Source organism: Mirounga angustirostris, unplaced genomic scaffold, assembly GCF_029215605.1.
Source record: "Mirounga angustirostris isolate CCGP_5_RB_7025 unplaced genomic scaffold, mMirAng1.0.hap1 SCAF_9, whole genome shotgun sequence".
Taxonomy (NCBI): domain Eukaryota; kingdom Metazoa; phylum Chordata; class Mammalia; order Carnivora; family Phocidae; genus Mirounga; species Mirounga angustirostris.
The window spans coordinates 32,008,014-32,033,012 of record NW_026991717.1 but is presented as its reverse complement, the minus strand read 5'-3'; the positions used below and the strand labels follow the sequence as shown (position 1 = coordinate 32,033,012).

General features: G+C 39.5%; 1 protein-coding gene across 1 annotated transcript; it reads right to left on the bottom strand.

Annotated features, from left to right (window-relative positions):
• Window positions 1-13,013: 13,013 nt before the first annotated feature.
• LOC123862295 (large ribosomal subunit protein uL22-like) lies at window positions 13,014-13,606 on the bottom strand. Its single transcript, XM_045901874.3, has one exon. It carries the CDS (start codon window positions 13,478-13,480, stop codon window positions 13,040-13,042), a length of 441 nt encoding a protein of 146 aa, XP_045757830.1. The 5' UTR covers window positions 13,481-13,606; the 3' UTR covers window positions 13,014-13,039.
• Window positions 13,607-24,999: the final 11,393 nt, after the last annotated feature.

The following is a 24,999-nucleotide window of genomic DNA, read 5'->3' as shown; positions in this document are numbered from 1 at the left end:
CCCAATAGTTTATTTATTTTTTTTGTTTCCTTTGCCCCAGGAGACATATCTAGAAAACATTGCTATGGCTGATGTCAGAGAAATTACTGCCTGTGCTCTCTTCTGTGGAATTTTATGGTTTCGGATCTCACATGTAGGTCTTAATCTATTTTGAATTTATTTTTGTGTATGGTGTAGGAAAGCAGTCTAGTTTCATTCTTTTGCATGTAGCTGTCCAGTTTTCCCAGTACCATTTATTAAAGAGACTGTCTTTTTCTCACAACATATTCTTGCTTTCCTTGTCAAATATTACTTGACCATATAATTGTGGGTTTGTTTCTGGGATTTCTATCCTGTTCCATTGATTTATGTGTCTATTTTTGTGCGAGCACCATACTATTTTTTGATTATATAGCTTTGTAGTATAACTTGAAATCTGGAATTGCTATTTCTCCAGCTTTGCTTTTCATTTTCTTTTTTTTTTTTTTAAGATTTTATTTATTTATTTGACAGAGAGAGACACAGCAAGAGAGGGAACACAAGCAGGGGGAGTGGGAGAGGGAGAAGCAGGCTTCCCGCGGAGCAGGAAGCCTGATGCGGGGCCTGATCCCAGGACCCTGGGACCATGACTTGAGCCGAAGGCAGATGCTTAATGACTGAGCCACCCAGGCACCCCTGCTTTTCATTTTCAAGATTGCTTTGGCTACTTGGGGTCTTTTGTGGTTCCATACAAATTTTAGAATTGTTTGTTCTAGTTCTGTGAAAAAATGCTGTTGGTGTTTTGATAGGGATTGCATCAAATCTGTAGATTGCTTTGGGTAGTATGGACATTTTGAGAATACTTGTTCTTCCAATCCATGAGCATGGAATGTTTGTGTTATCTTTAATTTCTCTTATCAATGTTTTATAGTTTTCAGAGTACAGGTCTTTCACCTCTTTGGTTAGGTTTATTCCTGGGTATCTTACTGTTTTTGGTGCAACTGTAAATGGAATTGTTTTCTTAATTTCTCTTTCTGCTGCTTCATTATTAGTGTATAGAAATGCAATGGATTTCTGTACATTGATCTTGTATTGTGCAACCTTACTAAATTCATTTATCAGTTCTAGTAGTTTCTGGTGGAGTCTTCAGGGTTTTCTATATATAATATTGTGTCATCTGCAAATACTGAAAATTTTACTTCCTCACCAATTTGGATGCTTGTTCTTTTTTTTAAGATTTTATTTATTTATTTGTCAGAGAGAGAGAGAGAGAGAGCACAAGCAGAGGGAGTGGCAGGCAGAAGGAGAAGCAGGATCCCCGCTGAGAAAGGAACCTGATGTAGAACTTGATCCCCAGGACCCTGGGATTATGACCCAAGCCAAAGGCAGACACTTTTAACCAACTGAGCCATCCAGGCATCCCTGGATGCTTTTCATTCCTTTTTCTTGTCTGATTACTGTGGCTAAGATTTACAGTACTATGTTTAATAAAAGTGGTGAGAATGGACATTCTTGTCTTATTCCTGACCTTAGAGGAAAGCTCTCAGTTTTTCACCATTGAGTATGATGTTAGCTGTCAGTTTTTCATAGATGGCCTTTATTATGTCAAGGTATGTTCCCTCTAAACTACTTTGTTGAGGGTTTTTATCAATGAATGGATGGTGTACTTTGTCAAATGCTTTTTCTGCATCTACTGAAATGATAATATGCCTTTTCTCTTTTCTGTTGTTGATGTGATGTATCATGTTGATTGATTTGCAAATATAGATCCACCCTTGCATCCTGGGAATAAATTCCACTTGATCATGGTAAGTGATTTTTAAAAAATTTTTATTTATTTATTTATTTGACAGAGAGAGGCAGAGAGCACAAGCAGAGGGAGCGGCAAGCAGAGGGAGAGGGAGAAGCAGACTCCCTGCTGAGCAGGGAGCCCAATGTGGGGCTCAATCCCAGGACCCTGGGATCATGTCCTGAGTCGAAGGCAGATGCTTAACTGACTGAGCCTCCAGGCACCCCGGTAAGTGATTTTTTAATGTATTGTTGGATTTGGTTTGGTAATATTTTGTCAAAGATTTTTGCATCTATATTCATCAGAGATATTGGCCTGTAGTTCTCTTTTTTTGTGGTGTCTTTATCTGGTTTTGGTATCAGGGTAATGCTGGCCTCATAGAATGAATTTGGAAGCTTTCCTTCCTTTTCTATATTTTGGAATAGTTGGAGAAAAATAGGTATTAACTCTTCTTTAAATGTTTGGTAGAATTTGCCTGTGAAGCCATCTGGTCTTGGACTTTTGTTGTTGAGGTTTTTTAAATTATTGATCCAATTACATTGCTGGTAATTGGTTTGTACAAATTTTCTATTTCTTCCTGGTTCAGTTTTGGGAAGTTACAAGTTTCTGGGAATTTATCAATTTTTTTCTAGGTTGTCCAATTTGTTGGCATATAATTTTTCATAATGTTCTCTTACAATCTTTTGTATTTCTATGGTGTCATCATTATTTCTCTTCTTTCATTTCTGATTTTGTTTATTTGAGTCCTCTCTCCTCTGTTTTTGATGAGTCTGGCTAAAGGTTAATCAATTTTGTTGATCTTTTCAAAGAACCAGCTCCTTCCTGGTTTCATTGATCTGTTTTAGTGTGTGTGTGTGTGTGGGGGGGGGTGGGTGTGTGTTTTAGTTTCTATTTCATTTATTTCTGCTTTAACCTTTATTATTTCTTTTCTTCTTCTGATTTTGGGTTTTGTTTGTTGTTTTTTTCTAGCTCCTTTAGGTGTAATGTTAGGTTGTTTATATCGAGATTTTTTTCTTGCTTCTTGAGGTAGGTAGGCATGTATTGCTCTAAACTTCCCTCTTAGAACAACTTTTGCTGCATCCTAATGATTTTGGACCATTGTGTTTTCATTTTCTCTATGTATTTTTTTATTTCCTATCTGAGGAATGTTTTAAAGCAACCATCATAAAATGCCTTAACAAGCAATTGCAAACACACTAGAAACATGAAAAAAGAGAAACTCTCGGCAAAGAAATAGAAGATATAAAGAAGAACCAAATGGAAATTTTAGAACTAAAAAATATAATAACCAAAATAAAAACTCAGCGGATGTGCTCAGCAGCAGAACAGAGTGGGACAGAAGAATCTGTGAACTGGAAGATAGAACAATAGGAATCCTAATCTGAACAACTTTGGTCTGAGAAAATAGACCAAAAATAGAAGTAAACAAATCCTCAGGAACCTGTAGGACTATAACAAAAGATCTAATATTCATGTCGTCATCTAAGAAGGAGAGAAGAGCATAAGAGCATGTGGGATGGGATATATTGTGGTGGCCATCTTTGGAAAATATAATTGGCCTCATCCATGTTGATGCATGGAACTATAGTTTTTTATTTCACTACAATATTCTATTGTATGATTGAGCCCCAATTTATTCATTTTACTATAGTGGGCATTTGGGTTGTTTCTTTTGTTTTTTCCTTTGCTATTATAAACGGTGCTCTATGAATATTCTGCTCATGTTTTCAGAAGTAGAATTGCTGGATCATCAGGTATGTGAATGTTCACCTTCATCAAATAATGCAAACTTGTTCTTCAAAGTGAGTGTACTAGTTTCTAGTCCCACAGCAGTTTAATAGTTACATTTCACCAGGATTTTGTCAATCTTTTCATTTTTTTTTTCACACCAGTGGGCATGAAATGGTAATTTATGGTTTTATTTGCATTTCCTTTTTTATTTACAAGGTTGAGTATATTTTCATAAATTTAATGGGCCATTTGTGTTTTTTCTTCTGTGAAATGCCTGCTCATATTTTTGAAAAATGTTCTATTGGATTGGTTGTCTTCCTAATTGATTTATAGGATCTGACTACTAAATTTTTTTAAATTTTATGTGTGTAAAATTTTTGTTAGGATTCAGTTCGAATAGCAATAAAGCCATAAATCAATTGGGAAGAAATAACAACTTTATAGTATTGAAACTTTCTATCAGTGAACATGGTGTTGCTCTCCGGTTTTTTTTTTTTTTTTTTAAGATTTTTATTTATTTATTTGACAGAGAGATAGCGAGAGCAGGAACACAAGCAGGGGGAGTGGGAGAGGGAGAAGCAGGCTTCCCGCAGAGCGGGGAGCCCGATGTGGGACTCGATCCCAGGACCCTGGGATCATGACCTGAGCCGAAGGCAGACGCTTAACAACTGAGCCACCCAGGTGCCCTCCGTTTGGCTTTCTTACTGTCTTCCAATAAGGTGCTATAATTTTCCACATAAAGGTTTTGCACATCTTTTGTTAGATTTATTTTCTTTCTTTCTTTTTTTTTTTTTTTAATATTTTATTTATTTGACAGAGACACAGCAAGAGAGGGAACACAAGCAGGGGAAGTGGGAGAGGGAGAAGCAGGCTCCCCGCTAAGCAGGGAGCCCGATGTGGGGCTTGATCCCAGGACCCTGGGATCATGACCTGAGCCGAAGGTAGACGCTCAACGACTGGGCCACCCAGGCGCCCCTGTTAGATTTATTTTCAACTACCTTATATTTTTCATTGCTATTGTAAATTTTTAACTGCATTTTCTAACTTTATTGATGATGTTTATAAATTCATTAGACTTCTATTTATTAGACATTGAATTTATATCTTCTCTCAGGTTCTGGATTGCCTTTTCATTTTGTAGAGTGTCTTGAAGATCATTGGTTTTAAGCATTTTGATTATGATGTCCCTTGGTATAATTTTCTTCACGTTTTTTCTGTTTGGGGTTCACTGAGGTTTTTTGCAATTATTGGTAATTTTCATAAATTTGGGAATTTTATGCTGCCATTATTTCTCCAAACCATTTGCTGTGTCTCCCTCTCTCTTCTCTTCTTCTGGAAACTCAATTACATGTATATTGGGTCTTCTATCTTTTTTCTGTCTTAATTTTGAATAGTTTCTACTACTATGTTTTCAAATTCACTAATCATTCTTCATTGTCTAGTCTGCTGCTAATTCTATCAAGCATATTTTTAATCTCACATATTCTATTTTTCTTATCCAGTAATTAAATTTGGGTTTTTAGAAATAGATTTCATGTCTCTTACTATGCTCAGGCTTTTGTCCACTTTCTGGAAGATATGGAATATATTCATAATAGTTGTTTTAACGTCCTTGTCTACTAATTCTATCATCTGTGTGGTTTCTGGGTCTGTCTCTACTGACTTATTTTTCTCATTATGGGTCATATTTTCCTACTTCTTCATATACTTGGTAATTTTTTTTCTTGAGAGTATGTCAAGTTTATTAGCTGTTAGCGAGGTGACCAAAGTACGCTGCTTCAGAGAGGGTGTGAGAAAGAGGGGTGAAATAGTATGGATACAGACCCTTGCCTGAGCAGAACATTGCATATACAGGAAAGGGGGCAGTTCTCTTGGCAAGATCGTAGCAACATTAAATCTTTATCATTTTATCAGTTGCCACGGAACACCGTCTGTGTCAGGTGGCCTTAGGTGCCTGTCATCAGTAGCAGCAGACAATGGGGACACACTGTGTGTGAATTGGAACCACAAGGCTCATCCCCGCAGGAGCGTCTCACGGGCAGATTAGCAGAAGACAGGACGCGCGGTGTTACCTCAGACCAGCAGCGGGCCTCCGCTACAGGAGGGAATTGGAAACAGGTGCAGACTAACCCCAGTGCTTTTTCTCAGCCTCAGAGAGGCAACACACTGCAGGTTACCTACCCCTTAGTTTGTGGACAAGCAAATGTTTCTGTGCAATTTCATTTCTTAGCGGAATTCTTAGCGGTGCGTCCATTAGCACCTGCGCATTGGCCAGGCCTCTGACCCAACTCCGCAGCCACTTCTGTCTCTTTCACCTCCACGTGGCTCTCTCGCTGGCACCCCTCTGTGCTCCATCGTCACTTTCAGGATGACGGCATTAACGCCTGCTCCGGGTCTGGCTCCAGCCCAGATTCACTGTTTCTCCTGGCGTGTCCTTACCGCGTTCTCCGCGGCATGCGGTTCCTCGGCGCCAGACTCTGCTTTTCCTTGCGTTGTCCCAGCTGCCTGCCCTTAGGCCCTGCTCGGCTGTAAGCCTCTTTGGGGGTAGGGGGTGTCTGTGGATTCCTGGGCAGGCTTCTCTCGAGTGCTGTGTCACCCTCTCTGTGCCCCCCGCCCCCAGACACACTTTGTGTCACCCTTGTTACAAGTTAGAATGCTGGGGACCGCTAGCGGGGCAGGCTCTGTGGCACTTTTTATTTAGTAAATGGACAAGGGCAGAGGGAGAAATGTTTTTACTGTATTACATAACCAGCTTCTCTTTTGAACTCCTCAGGATAGTAGGATTTGATGAACACGTGTGGGTTGTTTTATTACTATTCCTAAGGACGCCTTTTCTGTTGGCAATAATACCATTGGGCGAACTTTGATAGGCTCTGCCTTTTTCTTCTTCAGGCCTACTATTTCTTCTCTCACTACATCAGCCCCTCTCTCTCTTTTTCTCCCTCTATCCATCCCTTCCTTTCTCCTTCCCTTTTTTTTCTATTTCTGCTGCTACTCCTTAGTTCAGGTCCGTTCTGCTCACAGCTTCTGACTGGTGGCCTGTGCACTCCAGCTTGCCTGCTGTATTTCTGATGACCTTTCTAGAGTGTCATTCCTAGTGATGTCTGCAGTATGGCCTTGCTGTGACCATGTCATGGAATTTCTCAGTGCGTTCCAGCCTGACTTCTGTTCCTGCCAGCCTGTCTCCTCCCATTCTCCCCAGGAGCCAGGCTCTTTCTCTACGTCTCATCATTACTGAGTTGTCCTTCTAGATCTGCCCACACCAAGGTCTTCTATGAACCCCATGGTGCCTGTGGTCAAACAGTGTAGTCCCCAGGGTTCTCCAGGTTGTTCTTCCTCTTCCTCTTCATTTTTTTTTTTAAGATCTATTTATTTTATAGGGCCACCTGGGTGGCTCAGTCATTAAGGGTCTGTCTTCAGCTCAGGTCATGATCCCAGGGTCCTGGGATCGGGCCCTGCATCGGGCTCCCTGCTCGGCGGGAAGCCTGCTTCTCCCTCTCCCACTCCCCCTGCTTGTGTTCCCTCTCTCACTATAGCTCTCTCTGTCAAATAAACAAATAAAATCTTTAAAAATATATATTTATTTTAGAGAAAGGAGGGGAGGGGCAGAGGGAAAGGGAGAGAATAGCTAGCAGGCTTCCCACTGAGCAAGGGACCCCACACTCTGCTCATATCATGACCCTGAGATCATGACCTGAGCCCGAATCAAGAGTTGGATGCTTAACTGACTTAGCCACCCAAGTGCCCCGCCCCTCTTCTTTTTTTAAAATTGTGGTAAAATACACATAATATTTACCAACTTCATCATTTTTAAGTGTACAGTTCAACGATATTCAATACACCCACATTGTGCAGCCATCACCACCATTTACCCCCGCAATTCTTTCCATCTTGTAAAACTGGAAGTCTGTACCCATTAACCAATAACACCCCATTCTCCCCTCTCCCCAGACCCTGGCAACCACCATTCTACTTTCTGTCTTTATGATTTTGACGACACTCAGTTCATCATACCAGTGGAATCATACAGTATTTTTTTTTTAAGATTTTATTTATTTAAGAGTGAATGAGATAGAGAGAGAGCATGAGATGGGGGAGGGTCAGAGGGAGAAGCAGACTCCCCGCTGAGCAGGGAGCCTGACGTGGGACTCGATCCCGGGACTCCGGGATCATGACCTGAGCCGAAGGCAGTCGCTTAACCAACTGAGCCACCCAGGCGCCCCAGTATTTATTTTTTTGTGACTGGCTTGCTTCACTTAGCATAATGTCCTTGAGTCTCATACTCGTAGCATGTGTCAGAATTTCCTTCCTTTTTAAGGCTGAATAATATTTCATAGTATTTATATACCACCTTTTGTTGGTCCATCCATCTGTTGATGGACACTTGGGTTACTTCCATGTTTCACCTATTATAAATAATGCTGCTTGACCATGGGGCTCAGATATCTCTTTGAGACCCTACTTTTAATTCTTTTGGGTATATACAGAGCAGAGTTGCTGGACCATATGGTAATTCTATTTTTAATTTTTTGAGGAACCATACTGCTTTCCACAGGAGCTGTACCATTTTCCATTCCCATCAACAGTGCATGAAGGTTCCAGTTTCTCCACAGCTTTGCCAACACTTATTTTCTGGGTTTTTGACAGTAGCCATCCTAATGGGTGTGAGGTGTTATCTCCATGTAGTTTCAATTTGCATTTCCCTGATGATCAGTGATGTTGAACATCTTTTCATGTGCTTGGTCAATCATATATGTTCCTTGGAGAAATGTCTATTCAAGTTCTTTGCCCATTTTTTAATTTGGTTCTTTCTTGTTGTTGTTGATTTTCAGGAGTTCTTTATATATTTTGGATATTAGTCCCTGTTTGGGTATGTGATTTGCAACTATTTTCTCCTATTCTGTGAGCTGACCCTTTACTGTGTGGATATCTTTTAATGTACAAAATCTTTTAATTTTTATGAAGCCCAATTCGTCTATTTTTTTCTTTTCTTACCTGTGCCTTTTGTGTTATATCCAAGAAATCATTGCTAAATCCAATGTCATGAAGCTTCTGTCCTAGGATCTCTTCTGAGTTTGACTATTTTAGGTCTTACATTAAGGTCCTTCCTTGATCTATTTTGAATTATTTTTTGTATACAGTGTCAAATAAGGGTCCATCTTCATTCTTTGGCATATGGATACCCAATTTTTCCAGCACCATTTATTGAAAAGACTATCCTTTTTCCCATTGAATGGTCTTGGTACCCTTGTCAAAATTCATTTGACCACATGTGTGAGGGTTCATTTCTGGGCTCTCTCTTCTATTCCATTGATCTATATCTGTCTTTATGCCATTACCACAGTGCTTTGATTACTGTAGCTTTGTAGTAAGTTTTGAAATCAGGAAACATGAGTCCTCCAGTTTTGATCTTCTTTTTCAAGATTAGTTTGCTTATTTGGGGTCCCTTAAGATTCCATATGAATTTTAGGATGAGTTTCCCTATTTCTGCCAAAAAAGAAACTGAGATTTTGATAGGATTGCATTGACTCTGTAGATCACTTTTGACATTTTAATAGTATTAACTCTTCCAATTCATGAACATGGGATATGTTTCCAAGTACTTGACTTCTTTAATTTCTTTCGGCAATGTTTTGTAGTTTTCATTGTACAAGTCTTTCACCTCCTTGATTAGGTTAATTCTTAACATTTTAATGTTTTTGATGCTATTGTAAATGGAACTGTTTTTATATTTTCATTTTCAGATTGTGCATTATTTGTGTATAGAAATGCAACTGATTTTTGTGTGCTGTCTCTATCCTGCTACTTTGCTGGATTCATTTGTTTTAACATTTGTTTTGTGGAATTTTAGGGTTTTCAAAATATAAGCTTATATTATCTATAGAATCTGTAGACAAAGATCATTGTAATTCTTCCTTTCTGATTTAGATGCCATTTATTTATTTTTCTTGTTTAATTGCTCTGGCTAGAACTCCAGTATTTTTTTCTTAAAGATTTTTTTAAAAATTTACTTATTTAAGACAGAGAGAGAGTATGTGCATGGGTGTGTGTGCGCGAGAGAGAACGAGTGGTGGGGAGGGGCAGTGGGAGAGGGATAAGCAGACTCCCTGCTGAGGAGACAGCCCAATGTGGGGGCTTGATCCCAGGACCCCAGGATCATGACCTGAGCGGAAGGCAGACGCTTAACTGACTGAGCCACCCAGGTGCCCCCCCTTGCTTTGTTTCTGATCTTAGAGGAAATGCTTTCAGTCTTTCACCATTGAATATGATGTTCACTGTGGCTTTTTCATACATGGCTTTTATTATGTAAATATACTTTCCTTTTATTCCTAGTTTATTGAGTGATTTTATCATGAAAGGGTGTTGAATTTTCTCAAATACTTTTTTTCATCAATCGAGATTATCATGTGGGTTTTTCCTCTTCATTCTGTTGATGTGGAGTATCACACTGATTGATTTTTTATGTTGTTCATCCTTGCATTCCAGGAATAAATCCCACTTCATCTTGTGTATAATCCTTTTAATATGCTGCTGAATTCTGTTTGCTAATATTTTGTTGAGGATTTTTCATCAGTATTCATAAAGGATATTGGTCTGTAGCTATCTGCTCTTGTAGTGTCTTTGTGTGGTGTTAGTATCAGGGTTATCAGTCTCATAAATGAGTTAGGAAGTGTTTCCTACTCTGTAATTTTTGGGAAAAATCTGAGAAGGATTGGTATTAGTTCTTCTTTTAATATTTCATAGAAATAACCAGTGAAAGCATCAGGTCCAGGGCTTTTCTTTGTTGGAAGATTTTTGATTCCTGATTCAATCTTCTTATTAGTCCTAGGTCTATTCAGATTTTCTTTCCTTTTTTTTTTTTTTTAAGATTTTATTTATTTATTTGACAGAAACACAGCAAGAGAGGGAACACAAGCAGGGGGAGTGGGAAAGGCAGAAGCAGGCTTCCCACTGAGCAGGGAGCCAGATGCTGGGCTCTATCCTAGGACCCTGGGATCATAACCTAAGCAAAAGGCAGACCCTTAATGACTGAGCCACCCAGGTGCCCCTGAATTTTCTTTTTTTTTATGATTTGGTCTTGGTAAGTTTTTTGTGTCTAGAATTTTTCCATTTCACCTAGGTTATCCAACTTGTTGGTGTACGATAGTCATAGTACTCTCTCTCTTTTTTTTTTTAAGATTTTATTCATTTATTTGACAGAGACACAGCGAGAGAAGGAACACAAGCAGGGGGAGTGGGATAGGAAGAAGCAGGCTTCCCACAGAGCAGGTAGCCCGATGCGGGGCTCGATCCCAGGACTCTGGGATCATGACCGGGGCAGAAGGCAGACGCCTAACAACTGAGCCACCCAGGCGCCCCTTCATAGTACTCTCTTATAATCCTTTTTATTTCTGTAGAATTAGTAAGAATGTCCCCACTTCCATTTTTGATTTTAGTTAATTTGAGTGTTCTTTTTTTCTTAGTCTATTTAGCTAAAAGTTTGTCAGTGTTGTTTTTTTCAAAGAACTAACTTTTGGTTTCATTGCTTTTCTCTATTGTTTTTCTATTCTTTATTTTGTTTACCTTGGCTTTAATCTTTTTTTTTTTTTTTTTAAGATTTTGTTTATTTGGGTGCCTAGGTGGCTCAATTGGTTAAGCATCTGCCTTTGGCTCAGGTCATGATCCCAGGGTCCTAGAATCGAGCCCCACATAGGGCTCCCTGCTCAGTGGGGAGCCCACTTCTCCCTCTCCCTGCCCCCCCTTTTTAAAAAAGATTTTATTTATTTATCTGAAAGTGAGAGAGAGCACAGGCACAAGCAGGGGAGGGGTAGAGGGAGAGGGAGATGCAGACTATAATATATACACACACACACACACACACACACACACACACTGTCCGTCTTTATCTCTTATGACCTGTTTTTTAAAAAACATTTTAGCTATTTTAGTGAGAGAAAGAGAGAGTGGGGGGAGGGGTCACAGGAGAGAGAGAGAAGCAGATTCCCCACTGAGTGGGGAGCCTGACATGGGCTTGATCCCATGAGCCTGAAATCATGAGCTGAGCTGAAATCAAGATCAGGTGCTCAACCAACTGAGCCACCCAGGTGGCTCTTATAACCTGTTTTTGATTTAAAGTCTATTTTATTTTATTTTATTTTATTTTTTAATTTTTTTTAAGATTTTATTTATTTATCTGAGAGAGAGAGTATGAGAGAGAGCGAGTACATGAGAGGGGGGAGGGTCAGAGGGAGAAGCAGGCTCCCTGCCGAGCAGGGAGCCCGATGCGGGACTCGATCCAGGGACTCCAGGATCATGACCTGAGCTGAAGGCAGTCGCCCAACCAACTGAGCCACCCAGGCGCCCTAAAGTCTATTTTAATTAATAGTTTATTTATTTAAAGTCTGATATCAGTATAGCCACCCCTATTCTCTTTTGGTTACTATTTGCATGGAACATCTTTTTTTATCCGTTTGATACCATCCTGCTGTGTCTTTGGATATCAGGTGAGTCTCTTACAGAAAGCACATAGTTGGATCATGTGTTTTGTTTTGTTTTTTTTAAAGATTTTATTTATTTATTTGAGAGAGAGAATGAGATAGAGACAGAGAGAGCATGAGAGGGGGGAGCGTCAGAGGGAGAAGCAGACTCCCCGCCGAGCAGGGAGCCCGATGCGGGACTCAATCCCGGGACTCCAGGATCATGACCTGAGCCGAAGGCAGTGGCTTAACCAACTGAGCCATTCAGGCAACCTGGATCATGTGTTTTTATCCTTTTTCTAATCTCTGTCTTTTGTTTGGAGAGTTTAAATCATTTGCATTTAAAGTAATTACTGATAAGTAGGGACTTACTTCTGTCAGTGTTCTATTTGTTTTCTACATGACTTATAGCCTTTTTGTCACTCATTTCATGCTAATTTACTGTCTTCTTTTGTGTTTATTTGGAGGTTTTTTTTGTACTGAAGTATTTAAATTCCTTTCTCATTTCCTTTTGTGTATATTCTATGGCTATTTTCTTTGTGGTTACCATGGGAATTATACCTAGCATCTTAAAGTTGTAACACTCTAATTTGAATTTATACTGACATACAAAAACTCTCTCTATATACAGGTCCTTACCCATTTCTTTCAGTTGTTGATATCACACAATTATATCTTTATACACTGTATGTCCCCAAACATAAGTTAATAATTCTTTAAAATGCATTAGTGTTAGGGTGCTTGGGTGGCTCAGTCAGTTAAGTGAATTTGGCTCAGGTCATGATCTCAGGGTCCTGAGATCGAGCCCCATGTCAGGCTCCACACTCAGCGGGGAGTCTGCTTATCCCTCTCCCTCTGCCCCTCCCCCTGCTCATTCCCTCTCTTAATAAATAAATAAATAAACAAATAAATGCATTAGTGTTAATTGTGTAGACAACAAGATTTGGAGTTAAAAACCAAAATTACATTAATACTAGCTTTTACTCTAATAATTTTGTTTAAACATACCAGTCTCTTAAATCATGTAGAAAACAAAAGGTGCAGCCATAAGCCATTGTTACAATAACACTAGCTTTTTTTTTTTTTTGCATTTATTCTGCAGAATTTACTCCCAGGCCATAAGTTTTTGTTTCTTCAGTTTTTTCTGGGATATCTTTTTCTTCTGTGCAACCTCCTCTTCTGGTTTAGGAGCAATCTGCTCTTTTTCAGTAAGGATCATCTCAATGTGGCAGGCAGAGCTCATGTATGGGTTAATCCGACCATGAGCCTTGTATGTTCTATGTCGCATCTTGGGGGCTTTGTTCACCTGGATGTGCTCAATGACCAGAGAATCAACATCCAAACCCTTAAGTTCAGCATTACTCTCTGCATTTTTAAGCATGTGCAGTAAAAATTCAGCACTCTTCCTGGGCCACTGACCCTGTGTCCAACCCCACTGTTTGGCCTGGGCACACCTACCGACTCCACCATTGTAGCGACGGAATGGCACACACTGCTTCTGTAAAGTGACGTCTTTCAGGTACTTGGTGGCTTTTCGGATATGCATACCCTTGATGGCCTGGGCAGTTTCACGTGTGTTCTTAAAGTGAACACGAAGATTTGAACCTTTGATTTACATGATTTCGTAGGGTTTTCTGGGTCAAACGAATAGCGAACCATTTTCAGAGGTCACCTCAGGCCGCTTAGGGGAAGAGAACACTAGCTTTTATAATTGCCCACTTACCTTTATTGAGATCTTTATTTCTCTAATGGCTTTGAGTTTTTTTTTTTTTTTTTTAAAGATTTATTTATTTATTTGAGAGAGAGAGAATGAGAGAGAGTACATGAGAGGGGGAAGGGTCAGAGGGAGAAGCAGGCTCCTCGCTGAGCAGGGAGCCCGATGCGGGACTTGATCCCGGGACTCCAGGATCATGACCTGAGCTGATGGCAGTTGCTTAACCAACTGTAATGGCTTTGAGTTTAATGTCCTTTCATTTCACCTTGTAAGACTCCCTTAAACATTTTTTGCAGGACAGGCCTAGTGGTCACAAACTTCCTCAGCCTTTCTTAAAATCTGGGAATGTCTTAATTTCATCTTTCTTGGAGTTTGTTGAGCTTCTTGGATGTTTATATTCATACCTTTCATCATATTTGGGAAGTTTTCAGCCATTATTTCTTTAAATATTCTCTGTTCCCTTTTCTTTTTATGGTATTCTGGTATTCTCACAAATTATATGTTGGTCTGACTGATGATGTCCTGCAGGTCTCTTAGGCTCTGTTCACCTTTTTTCAATCCTTTTTCTTTATGTTCCTTAAATTCGAAAATTCCCATTACCCTGTCTTCAAGTTCACTAATTCTTTCTTTGCCTACTCAATCCATTTTTGAATTCCTCTAGTGAATTTTTCGTTTTGGTTATTGTACTTTACAGCTTCAGAATTTCTTTTTGGTTCCTTTTTAGGTTTTCTGTCTCTTTATTGACATTTCCACTTTGTTCACATATCATTTTCTTGACTTTCTTGACATCTTCCTTTAGTTCTTTTGAGCATCTTTAATAAAATTGATTTAAGGGCACCTGGGTGGCTCCGTCAGTTAAGCCTCTGCCTTTGGCTCAGGTCATGATCCAGAATCCTGGGATCGAGCCCCACGTCTGGTTCTCTGCTCAGTGGGGGACCTGCTTCTCCTTCCCAAACTGCCTGCTGCTCCCTCTGATTGTGCTCTCTCTCTCTCTCTCTCCGTTAAATAAATAAATAAATAAACAGGACCATTATGTCCTTTTCAGGGATAGTTTCTGTGGGTATTTTTGCTTTTGCTTTTGTTTGTTTTGCCTTTGAATGCTCCATACTTTCTTATTTTTCTTTTGTGTTTTTATATACCTTGTCATTTTTTGCTGGACACTGGACCTTTTAATCTACTAAGGTGGTAACTCTGGAAATCAGATTCTCCCCTTTTCCCCAGGGTTTGCTATTCTTTGGTTATTATTAATTAATTAATTTATTTATATTGTTGTATGCTGTCCTTGTGCTTAGGGTCAGCTTGAGGTGTAAACTTAAGGTTTCTTAGGTCTTTTCTGAGCCTTTCTCTGGGCATGCATGGTTACTTTCTTTAAAAAAAATATATATATATATATATACACACACATATATATTATATATTATATATTATATATATTTCTTATATATTATATATATTAAGATTTATTCATTTATTTTATTTTATTATATATATATATTTTAAAGATTTTATTTATTTATTTGAGAGAGAGAGAATGAAAGACAGAGAGCATGAGAAGGAGGAGGGTCAGAGGGAGAAGCAGACTCCCCGCTGAGCAGGGAGCCCGATGCGGTACTCGATCCTGGGACTCCAGGATCATGACCTGAGCCGAAGGCAGTTGCTTAACCAACTGAGCCACCCAGGCGCCCCTATTTTATTATATTTTTAAAGATTTATTTATTTATTTGACAGAGAGAGACACAGAGAGAGGGAACACAAGCAGAGGGAGTGGGAGAGGGAGAAGCAGACTCCCCACTGAGCAGGGAGCCTGATGCGGGGCTCGATCCCAGGACCCTGGGATCATGACCTGAGGAGAAGGCAGACGCTTAACAACTGAGCCACCCAGGCACCCCTTATTCATTTATTTTAGAAAGACAGAGACAGAGTGCAGAGAGGAGGGGCAGAGGGAGAAAGAGAGGGAGAGAGAATCTCAAGCAGACTCCATGCTGAGTGCAGAGCCCGATCCAGGGCTCAATCTCATGACCCTGAGCTCATGACCTGAGCCAAAATCAAGAGTCAGATGCTTAACCAACTGAAGCACCCAGGAGCCCCTATATTATTATTATTTTTAATAGGTTACACACCCAGCGTGGAGCTCAAAGTGGGGCTTAAGCGCACAACACTGAGATCAAGACCTGAGCTGAGATCAAGAGTCAGACACTTAACCAACTGAGCTACCCAGGTACCCCTGCATGGTTACTTTCTAATTTTCCCTCTATATGCAGTTGTTTTTGAATGTCCTGGTCTTTAATGTCTGGTTTTCAGAGGGGAAAAACAAAAAATAAAGGGGGGAATAATACCATGCTAACCCTTTAAATCTCTTGGAAGTCACTTGAGCCAGAGGGGGAGGTGCAAATACAATGGCTGCCCTCCTCTCTGTCTGCACCTCAACGATAACAAGTGGCAATCAGCAATCGGAACAGAGATCCCTGACATTGGAGGACAGGGTCCTTTTTGTGTTCTCTAGCTCCTCCTTTAAACTATGTGCTAGCTACTCCCAGGATATGTGTACAGTTGCCTGCCATGTGGTTGGAGGTGGAGGATGGCTAGCTGCTACAGTGACAAGAGCTGAAATTGAAATTAACCACAATTTATTATCCAAGTCTTACCCTGGAAGCTGGAAACCTTCAACAGACTCCAGAGCTCTAAAATAGTTGTATCAAACAGATTGTGCCAGTGTAATTATTGTCTAGATGAGGACACAGATTCCTTGTGCTTCTTACTCTTCTTACATCTTCCCAGAATACTCCTCTATACCTGGCAATTTTTTATTGGATGTCAGACGTTGTTATTTTAAGTTGTTGGGTTCTGGAGGTTTTTTTGTGTTCTTTTCATTTTGAGCTTTGATCTTGGAAGCAGTTGAGTTACTTGGAAACAATCTGACTCTTGAGACTTACTTGTAGGCTTTTTTACCTGTGTCCAGAATAGTCTCTAAACTAAAGCTCACTTGGCAATACTGTTCTGAGACCTCTGTGTGATGCCTGGTTTGTCATGTCCCAACAGTCTGCTGTTGGGAACATGAACTATTCCCAGTTCTGTGAGAATTGGGATATTCCCAGCAAAATTTGCAGTATTTTACAATTTCACTCTGTAACATAAGAATTCCAGATGCTCTCCATTCTCTCTATTTTTCTTTTAGCCATTCTAATAGGTGTGTAATGGAATTACATTGTGATTTAAATTTTCATTTTCCTGATGACTGATGATATTGAGCATTTAAAATGTGCTTACTGGGGCGCCTGGGTGGCTCAGTCAGTTAAGCATCTGCCTTTGGCTCAGGTCATAATCCCAGGGTCCTGGGATCAAGTCCCGCATCGGGCTCCCTGCTCAGCAAAGAGCCTGCTTCTTTCTCTCCCTCTGCTGCTTCTCCTGCTTGTGTGCTCTCTCTTTCTGTGTCAAATAAGTAAATAAAATCTTAAAAAAAAAATGTGCTTATTGCCATGCATATTGTCTTTGAGGAGGTCTCTGTTAAAATATTTTCCCAATTTTTAAAACTAGGTTGTTTTGGGGGCTTATGATTGAGGATTTTATAAAGCAGCTGTATTGAAGTATAATTTATATGACATAAAATTAATTCAATGTAAGTGTAAAGTTGTACAACTATCAGCACAATACAGTTTTAGAACATTTTTATCACCCCAAAAACTTCCCTTGTGCACATTTGCTCTCATTCTCTGCTCCCTCCCCAAAACCCATGCAACTAATCTGTTTTACGTATTTATAGAGTTGTATTATTTGAATTTTATATAAATGGAATGAAACAATTTGTAATATTTTGTAATACAGATTTCTCCCACTTACTTTAATGTTTTTGAGATTCTTTGATGTTGTAGCATCTACCAACAGTTTGTTTCCTTTTTATTGCTGAACAATATTACATTATAAGGGTTTATCACATTTTGTTTATCCATTCACCAGTTGATGAACATTTGGATTGTGACCAGTTTTCAGCTATTATGAACAATACTACTATGAATGTTGACATATAAGTCTTTGATTGAACATATGTTTTCATTTCTCTTGGGTAGATAACTAAGAGTGGTTTTGTTTGATTGTATAGTAAGTACATGTTTAACTTTCTAAGAAACTTTCTTCAGTGAAATATTTATTTAACTTATTGCTCATTTTTTTTTTTTTATTAAAAAACGCTGGGCACCAATGTGGGGCTTGAACTCATGACCCTGAGATCAAGACCTGAGCTGAGGTCAGGAGTCATATGCTTTTTTCTTTTTTTAAAGATTTTATTTATTTATTTGAGAGAGAATGAGATAGAGAGAGAGCATGAGAGGGGGGAGGGTCAGAGGGAGAAGCAGACTCCCTGCCGAGCAGGGAGCCCGATGCGGGACTCAATCCCGGAACTCCAGGATCATGACCTGAGCTGAAGGCAGTCACTTAACCAACTGAGCCACCCAGGCGTCCCTCCAAAAAAATGTTTTTTAAGTAAGCTCTACGCCCAACATGGGACTTGAACTCATGATCCCGAGATCAAGAGTCGCATGCTCTACTGACTGAGCCAGCCAGGTGCCCCCAAGAGTTTTTAATTTTGAAGTATAGTTTTTCTATTTCTTCTTTTGTTACTTGTGCTTTTGCTCTTTCATCTAAAAAGAATTTGCTGGGGCGCCTGGATGGCTCAGTCTTTAAGCGTCTGCCTTTGGCTCAAGTCATGATCCCAGGGTCCTGGGATCGAGCCCCACATCGGGATCCCTGCTCAGCGGGAAGCCTGCTTCTCCCTCTCCCTCTTACCCTGCTTGTGTTCCCTCTCTCACTGTGTCTCTCTCTGTCAAATAAATAAATAAAATCTTTAAAAAATAATAATAATAATAAAAAGGATTTGCCTAAGCTAAGGTCTTAAAAGTTTATGCTTATGTTTTCTTCTAAGGGTTTTATAGTTTTAGCTGTTATATCTAGGTATATGATCCATTTAGAGCTAGTTTTGTGTGTGATGTAAGGAAGGGATTAACTTCATTCTTTTGGATGTAGATATCCAAATTGTCCTAGCATCATTTGTTGAAAAGACTGTTTTTTTCCTTATTGAGTTGGCTTGTCATCCATATTGAAAATTAATTGATTATAATGTAAGGGTTTATTTCTGGACTCTCAATTATATTCCATTGATTTATATGTCTGACCTTATGGCAGTACTACACAGTCTTGATTACTGTAGCTTTGTAGGAAGTTTTGAAATCAGGAATTGTGAGTTCTCCAACCTTGTTCTTTTTTTCTAGATTGTTTTGTCTATTCTGGGTTTCTTGAATTTCTATATGGATTTAAGAATCAGCTTTTCAGTTTCTGCAAATAAAAAATAGCTGGGAGTTTGATAGAGATTCCATTGAATCTGTAGATCAATTTGGAGAATATTGGCATCTCAACAATATTAAGTCTTTGAATCCATGAAGATGGGATATCTTTCTATTTATTCATGTCTTTAATTTCTTTCAATGATGTTTCTTTAATTTTTTCAATGATGGCTTGTAGTTTTCAGCATACATCTTACACTTCTTTTTTTTAAATTTTATTGTTATGTTAGTCACCATTCATTACATCATTAGTTTTTGATGTAGTGTTCCATGATTCATTGTTTGCATATAACACCCAGTGCTCCATTCAATACATGCCCTCCTTAATACCCACCACCGGGCTAACCCATTCCCCCACCCCCCTCCCTTCTAAAACTCTTGGTTTGTTGCTCAGAGTCCATAGTCTCTCATGGTTCGTCTCCCCCTCCAATTTCCCCCCCTTCATTTTTGCCTTCCTACTATTTTCTTTTTCTTTTTCTTTTTTTTTAACATATAATGTATTATTTGTTTCAGAGGTACAGGTCTGTGATTCATCAGTCTTACACAATTCACAGTGCTCACCATAGCACATAACCTCCCCAATGTCTATCACCCAGCCACCCCTTCCCTCCCACCCCCCCACCACTCTAGCAACCCTCAGTTTGTTTCCTGAGATTAAGAATTCCTCATATCAGTGAGATCATATGATACTTGTCTTTCTCTGATTGACTTATTTCACTTAGCATAATACCCTCTAGTTCCATCCACGTTCTTGCAAATGGCAAGATTTCGTGGTTGGTTTTTTTTTTTTTTTTTTTGATGGCTGCATAATACTTCCTTGTATATATACACCACATCTTCTTTATCCATTCATCTGTTGATGGACATATAGGCTCTTTCCATAGTTTGGCTATTGTGGACATTGCTGCTATAAACATTGGGGTGCATATACCCCTTTGGATCCCTACATTTGTATCTTTGGGGTAAATACCCAGTAGGGCTATTGCTGGGTCATACAGTAGCTCTATTTTCAAGTTGGTTTTTTTTTTTAAAGATTTTATTTATTTATTTGAGAGAGAGAGAATGAGAGACAGAGAGCAGGAGAGGGAGGAGGGTCAGAGGGAGAAGCAGACTCCCTGCTGAGCAGGGAGCCCGATGTGGGACTCGATCCCGGGACTCCAGGATCATGACCTGAGCCGAAGGCAGTCGCTTAACCAACTGAGCCACCCAGGCGCCCTATTTTCAAGTTTTTGAAGAACCTCCATACTGTTTTCCAGAGTGGCTGCACCAGCTTGCATTCCCACCAACAGTGTAGGAGGTTTCCCCTTTCTCTGCATCCTCGCCAACAAGTGCCATTTCCTGACTTGTTAATTTTAGCCATTCTGACTGGTGTGAGGTGGTATCTCATTGAGGTTTTGATTTGTATTTCCCTGATGCCAAGTACTATTGAGCACTTTTTCATGTGTCTGTTGGCCATTTGGATATCTTCTTTGCAGAAATGTCGGTTCATGACTTCTGCCCATTTCTTGACTGGATTACTTGTTCTTTGGGTGTTGAGTGTGATAAGTTCTTTATAGATTTTGGATACTAGCCCTTTATCTGATATGTCATTTGCTAATATCTTCTCCCATTCTGTCGGTTGTCTTTTGGTTTTGTTGACTGCTCCCTTTGCTGTGCAAAAGCTTTTTATCTTGATGAAGTCCCAACAGTTCATTTTTGCCCTTGTTTTCCTTGCCTTTGGCAATGTTTCTAGGAAGAAGTTGCTGCGGCTGAGGTCGAAGAGGTTGCTGCCTGTGTTCTCCTCAAGGATTTTGATGGATTCCTGTCTCACATTTAGGTCTTTCATCCATTTTGAGTCTATTTTTGTATGTGGTATAACGAAATGGTCCAGTTTCATTCTTCTGCACGTAGCTATCCAATTTTCCCAACACCATTTGTTGAAGAGACTTGTCTTTTTTCCACTGGACATTCTTTCCTGCTTTGTTGAAAATTAGTTGATCATAGAGTTGAGGGTCCATTTCTGGGCTCTCTATTCTGTTCCATTGATCTATGTGTCTGTTTTTGTGCCAGTACTGCACTGTCTTGATGATTACAGCTTTTTTTTTTTTAAGATTTATTTATTTACTTGAGAGAGCGAGAATGAGAGAGAGAGAGAGAGTACATGAGGGGGGGAGGGTTAGAGGGAAAAGCAGGCTCCTTGCTGAGCAGGGAGCCCGATGCGGGACTTGATCCCGGGACTCCAGGATCATGACCTGAGCAGAAGGCAGTCGCTTAACCAACTGAGCCACCCAGGCACCCCTGATTACAGCTTTGTAATAGAGCTTGAAGTCCGGAATTGTGATGTCACCAGCTTTGCTTTTCTTTTTCAACATTCCTCTGGCTATTTGGGGTCTTTTCTGGTTCCATACAAATTTTTGGATTATTTGTTCCATTTCTTTGAAAAAAGTTGATGGTATTTTGATAGGGATTGCATTAAATGTGTAGATTGCTCTAGGTAGAATTGACATTTTCACAATATTTGTTCTTCCAATTCATGAGCATGGAACGTTTTTCCATTTCTTTGTGTCTTCCTCAATTTCTTTCATGAGTATTCTATAGTTTTCTGAGTACAGATTCTTTTCCTCTTTGGTTAGATTTATTCCTATGTATCTTATGGTTTTGGGAGCAATTGTAAATGGGATCAACTCCTTAATTTCTCTTTCTTGTGTCTTGTTGTTGGGGTATAGAAATGCAATTGATTTTTGTGCATTGATTTTATATCCTGCCACTTTACTGAATTCCTGTATGAGTTCTAGCAGTTTTGGGGTTGGATCTTTTGGGTGTTCCACATAAAGTATCATGTCATCTGCAAAGAGTGAGAGTTTGACTTCTTTGCTGATTCAGATGGGTTTTATTTCTTTTTGTTGTCTGATTGCTGTGGCTAGGACTTCTAATACTATGTTGAATACCAGTGGTGATAGTGGACATCCCTGCTGTGTTTCTGGGCTTAGGGGAAAACTCTCAGTTTTTCCCCATTGAGAATGATATTTGCTGTGGGTTTTTCATAGATGGCTTTTATGATATTGAAGTATGTACCCTCTACTCCTACACTCTGAAGAGTTTTAATCAAGAAAGGATGCTGTACTTTGTCAAATGCTTTTTCTGCATCTATTGAGAGGATCCTATAGTTCTTGTTCTTTCTTTTACTAATGTATTGTGTCACATTGATTGATATGCGGATGTTGAACGACCCTCGCAGCCTAGGAATAAATCCCACTTGGTCGTGGTGAATAATCCTCTTAATGTACTGCTGGATTCTATTGGCTAGTATTTTGGTGAGAATTTTTGCATCCATGTTCATCAGGGATATTGGTCTGTAATTCTTTTTTATGGTATCTTTGATTTTGGGATCAAGGTAATGCTGGCCTCATAAAATGAGTTTGGAAGTTTTCCTCCCATTTCTATTTTTTGGAACAGTTTCAGAAGAATAGGTATTAATTCTTCTTGAAATGTTTGGTAGAATTCCCCTGGGAAGCATCGGGCCCTGGGCTCTTGTTTGTTGGAAGATTTTTGATAACTGCTTCAATTTCCTTAGTGGTTATGAGTCTGTTCAGGTTTTCTCTTTCTTCCTGGTTCGGTTTTGGTAGTTGATACATCTCTAGGAATGCATCCATTTCTTCCAGATTATCTAATTTGCTGGCATGTAGTTGCTCATGATATGTTCTTATAATTGTGTTTCTTTGGTGTTGGTTGTGATCTCTCCTCTATCATTCATGATTTTATTTATTTGGGTCATTTCTCTCTTCTTTTTGATAAGTCTGGCCAGGGGTTTATCAATCTTACTAATTCTTTCAAAGAACCAGCTCCTAGTTTTGTTGATCTGTTCTACTGTTCTTTTGGTTTCTATTTCATTGATTTCTGCTCTGATCTTTATTATTTTTCTTCTCCTGCTGGGTTTAGGCTTTAATTGCTGTACTTTCTCCAGCTCCTTTAGGTGTAGGGTTAGGTTGTGTATTTGAGACCTTTCTTGTTTCTTGAGAAAGGCTTGTATTGCTATATGCTTTCCTCTTAGGACCGCCTTTACTGCATCCCAAAGATTTTGAACAGTTGTGTTTTCATTTTCATTTGTTTCCATAAATTTTTTAAATTCTTCTTTAATTTCCTGGTTGACCCATTCATTCTTTAGTAGGATGCTCTTTAGCCTCCATGTATTTGAGTTCTTTCTGACTTTCCTCTTGTGATTGAGTTCTAGTTTCAAAGCATTGTGGTACAAAAATATGCAGGGAATGATTTCAATCTTTTGGTACCGGTTGAGACCTAATTTATGACCTAGGATGTGATCTATTCTGGAGAATGTTCCATGGGCACTAGAGAAGAATGTGTATTCTGTTGCTTTGGGATGAAATGTTCTGAATAGATCTGTGAAGTCCATTTGGTCCAGTGTGTCATTTAAAGCCTTTATTTCTGGGGCGCCTGGGTGGCTCAGTCGGTTAAGCGTCTGCCTTCGGCTCAGGTCATGATCCCAGGGTCCTGGGATTGAGCCCCACATCAGGCTCCCTGCTCTGCGGGGAGCCTGCTTCTCCCTCTCCCACTCCCCCTGCTTGTGTTCCTTCTCTTGCTGTGTCTCTGTCAAATAAATAAATAATATCTTTAAAAAAAAAAAAAGGCTTTATTTCTTTGTTGATCTTTTGCATAGATGATCTGTCCATTTCAGTGAGGGGGGTGTTAAAGTCCCTTACTATTATTGTATTGTTGTCGATGTGTTTCTTTGATTTTGTTATTAATTGGCTTATATAATTGGCTTCTCCCATGTTAGGGGCATAGATATTTATAATTGTTAGCTCTTCTTTTTGGATAGACGCTTTAAGTATGATATAGTGTCCTTCCTCATCTCTTATTATGGTCTTTGGTTTAAAATCTAATTTTTCTGATATAAGGATTGTCACCCCAGCTTTCTTTTGATGTCCATTAGCATGGTAAATGGATTTCCACCCCCTCACTTTCAATCTGGGGGCGTCTTTGGGTCTAAAATGAGTCTCTTGCAGGCAGCATATGGATGGGTCTTGTTTTTTTATCCAATCTGATAGCCTGTGTCTTTTGATTGGGGCATTTAGCCCATTTACATTCCAGGTAACTATTGAAAGATATGAATTTAGTGCCATTGTATTGCCTGGAAGATGACTGTTACTGTATATTGTCTGTGTTCCTTTCTGGTCCATGTTACTTTTAGGCTCTCTCTTTGCTTAGAGGATCCCTTTCAATATTTCTTGTAGGGCTGGTTTGGTGTTTTCAAATTCTTTTAGTTTTTGTTTATCCTGGAAGCTTTTTATCTCTCTTTCTATTTTCAATGACAGCCTAGCTGGATATAGTATTCTTGGATGCATATTTTTCTCATTTAGTGCTCTGAATATATCATGCCAGTCCTTCCTGGCCTGCCAGGGCTCTGTGGATAGGTCTGCTGCCAATCTAATGTTTCTACCATTGTACATTACAGATCTCTTCTCCCAAGTGGCTTTCAGAATTTTCTCTTTGTCTCTGAGACTTGTAAGTTTTCCTATTGGATCTCGGGGTGTTGACCTATTTTTACTGATTTTGAGGGGTTTTTCTGTGCCTCCTGGATTTTGATTCCTGTTTCCTTCCCCAAATTAGGGAAGTTCTCTGCTATAATTTGCTCCAATATACCTTCTGCCCCTCTCTCTCTTTCTTCTTCTTCTGGGATCCCAATTATTCTAATATTATTTCATCTTATAGTATCACTTGTCTCTCGAATTCTGCCCTCGTGATCCAGTAGTTGTTTATCTCTCTTTTTCTCAGCTTCTTTATTCTCCATCATTTGGTCTTCTGTATCACTAATTCTCTCTTCTGCCTCATTTATCCTAGCAGTTAGAGCCTTCATTTTTTTTTTTTTTAAGATTTTATTTATTTATTTGACAGAGAGATAGAGAGAGAACACAAGTAGGCAGAGGGAGAGGGAGAAGCAGGCTCCCTGCAGAGCGGGGAGTCCGATGCGGGACTCGATCCCAGGACCCTCGGATCATGACCTGAGCCAAAGGCAGCCGC

Excerpts from the sequence above, each read along its gene's own strand:
- LOC123862295 (XM_045901874.3), bottom strand. The coding sequence starts at position 13,480 with ATGCATATCCGAAAAGCCACCAAGTACCTGAAAGACGTCACTTTACAG.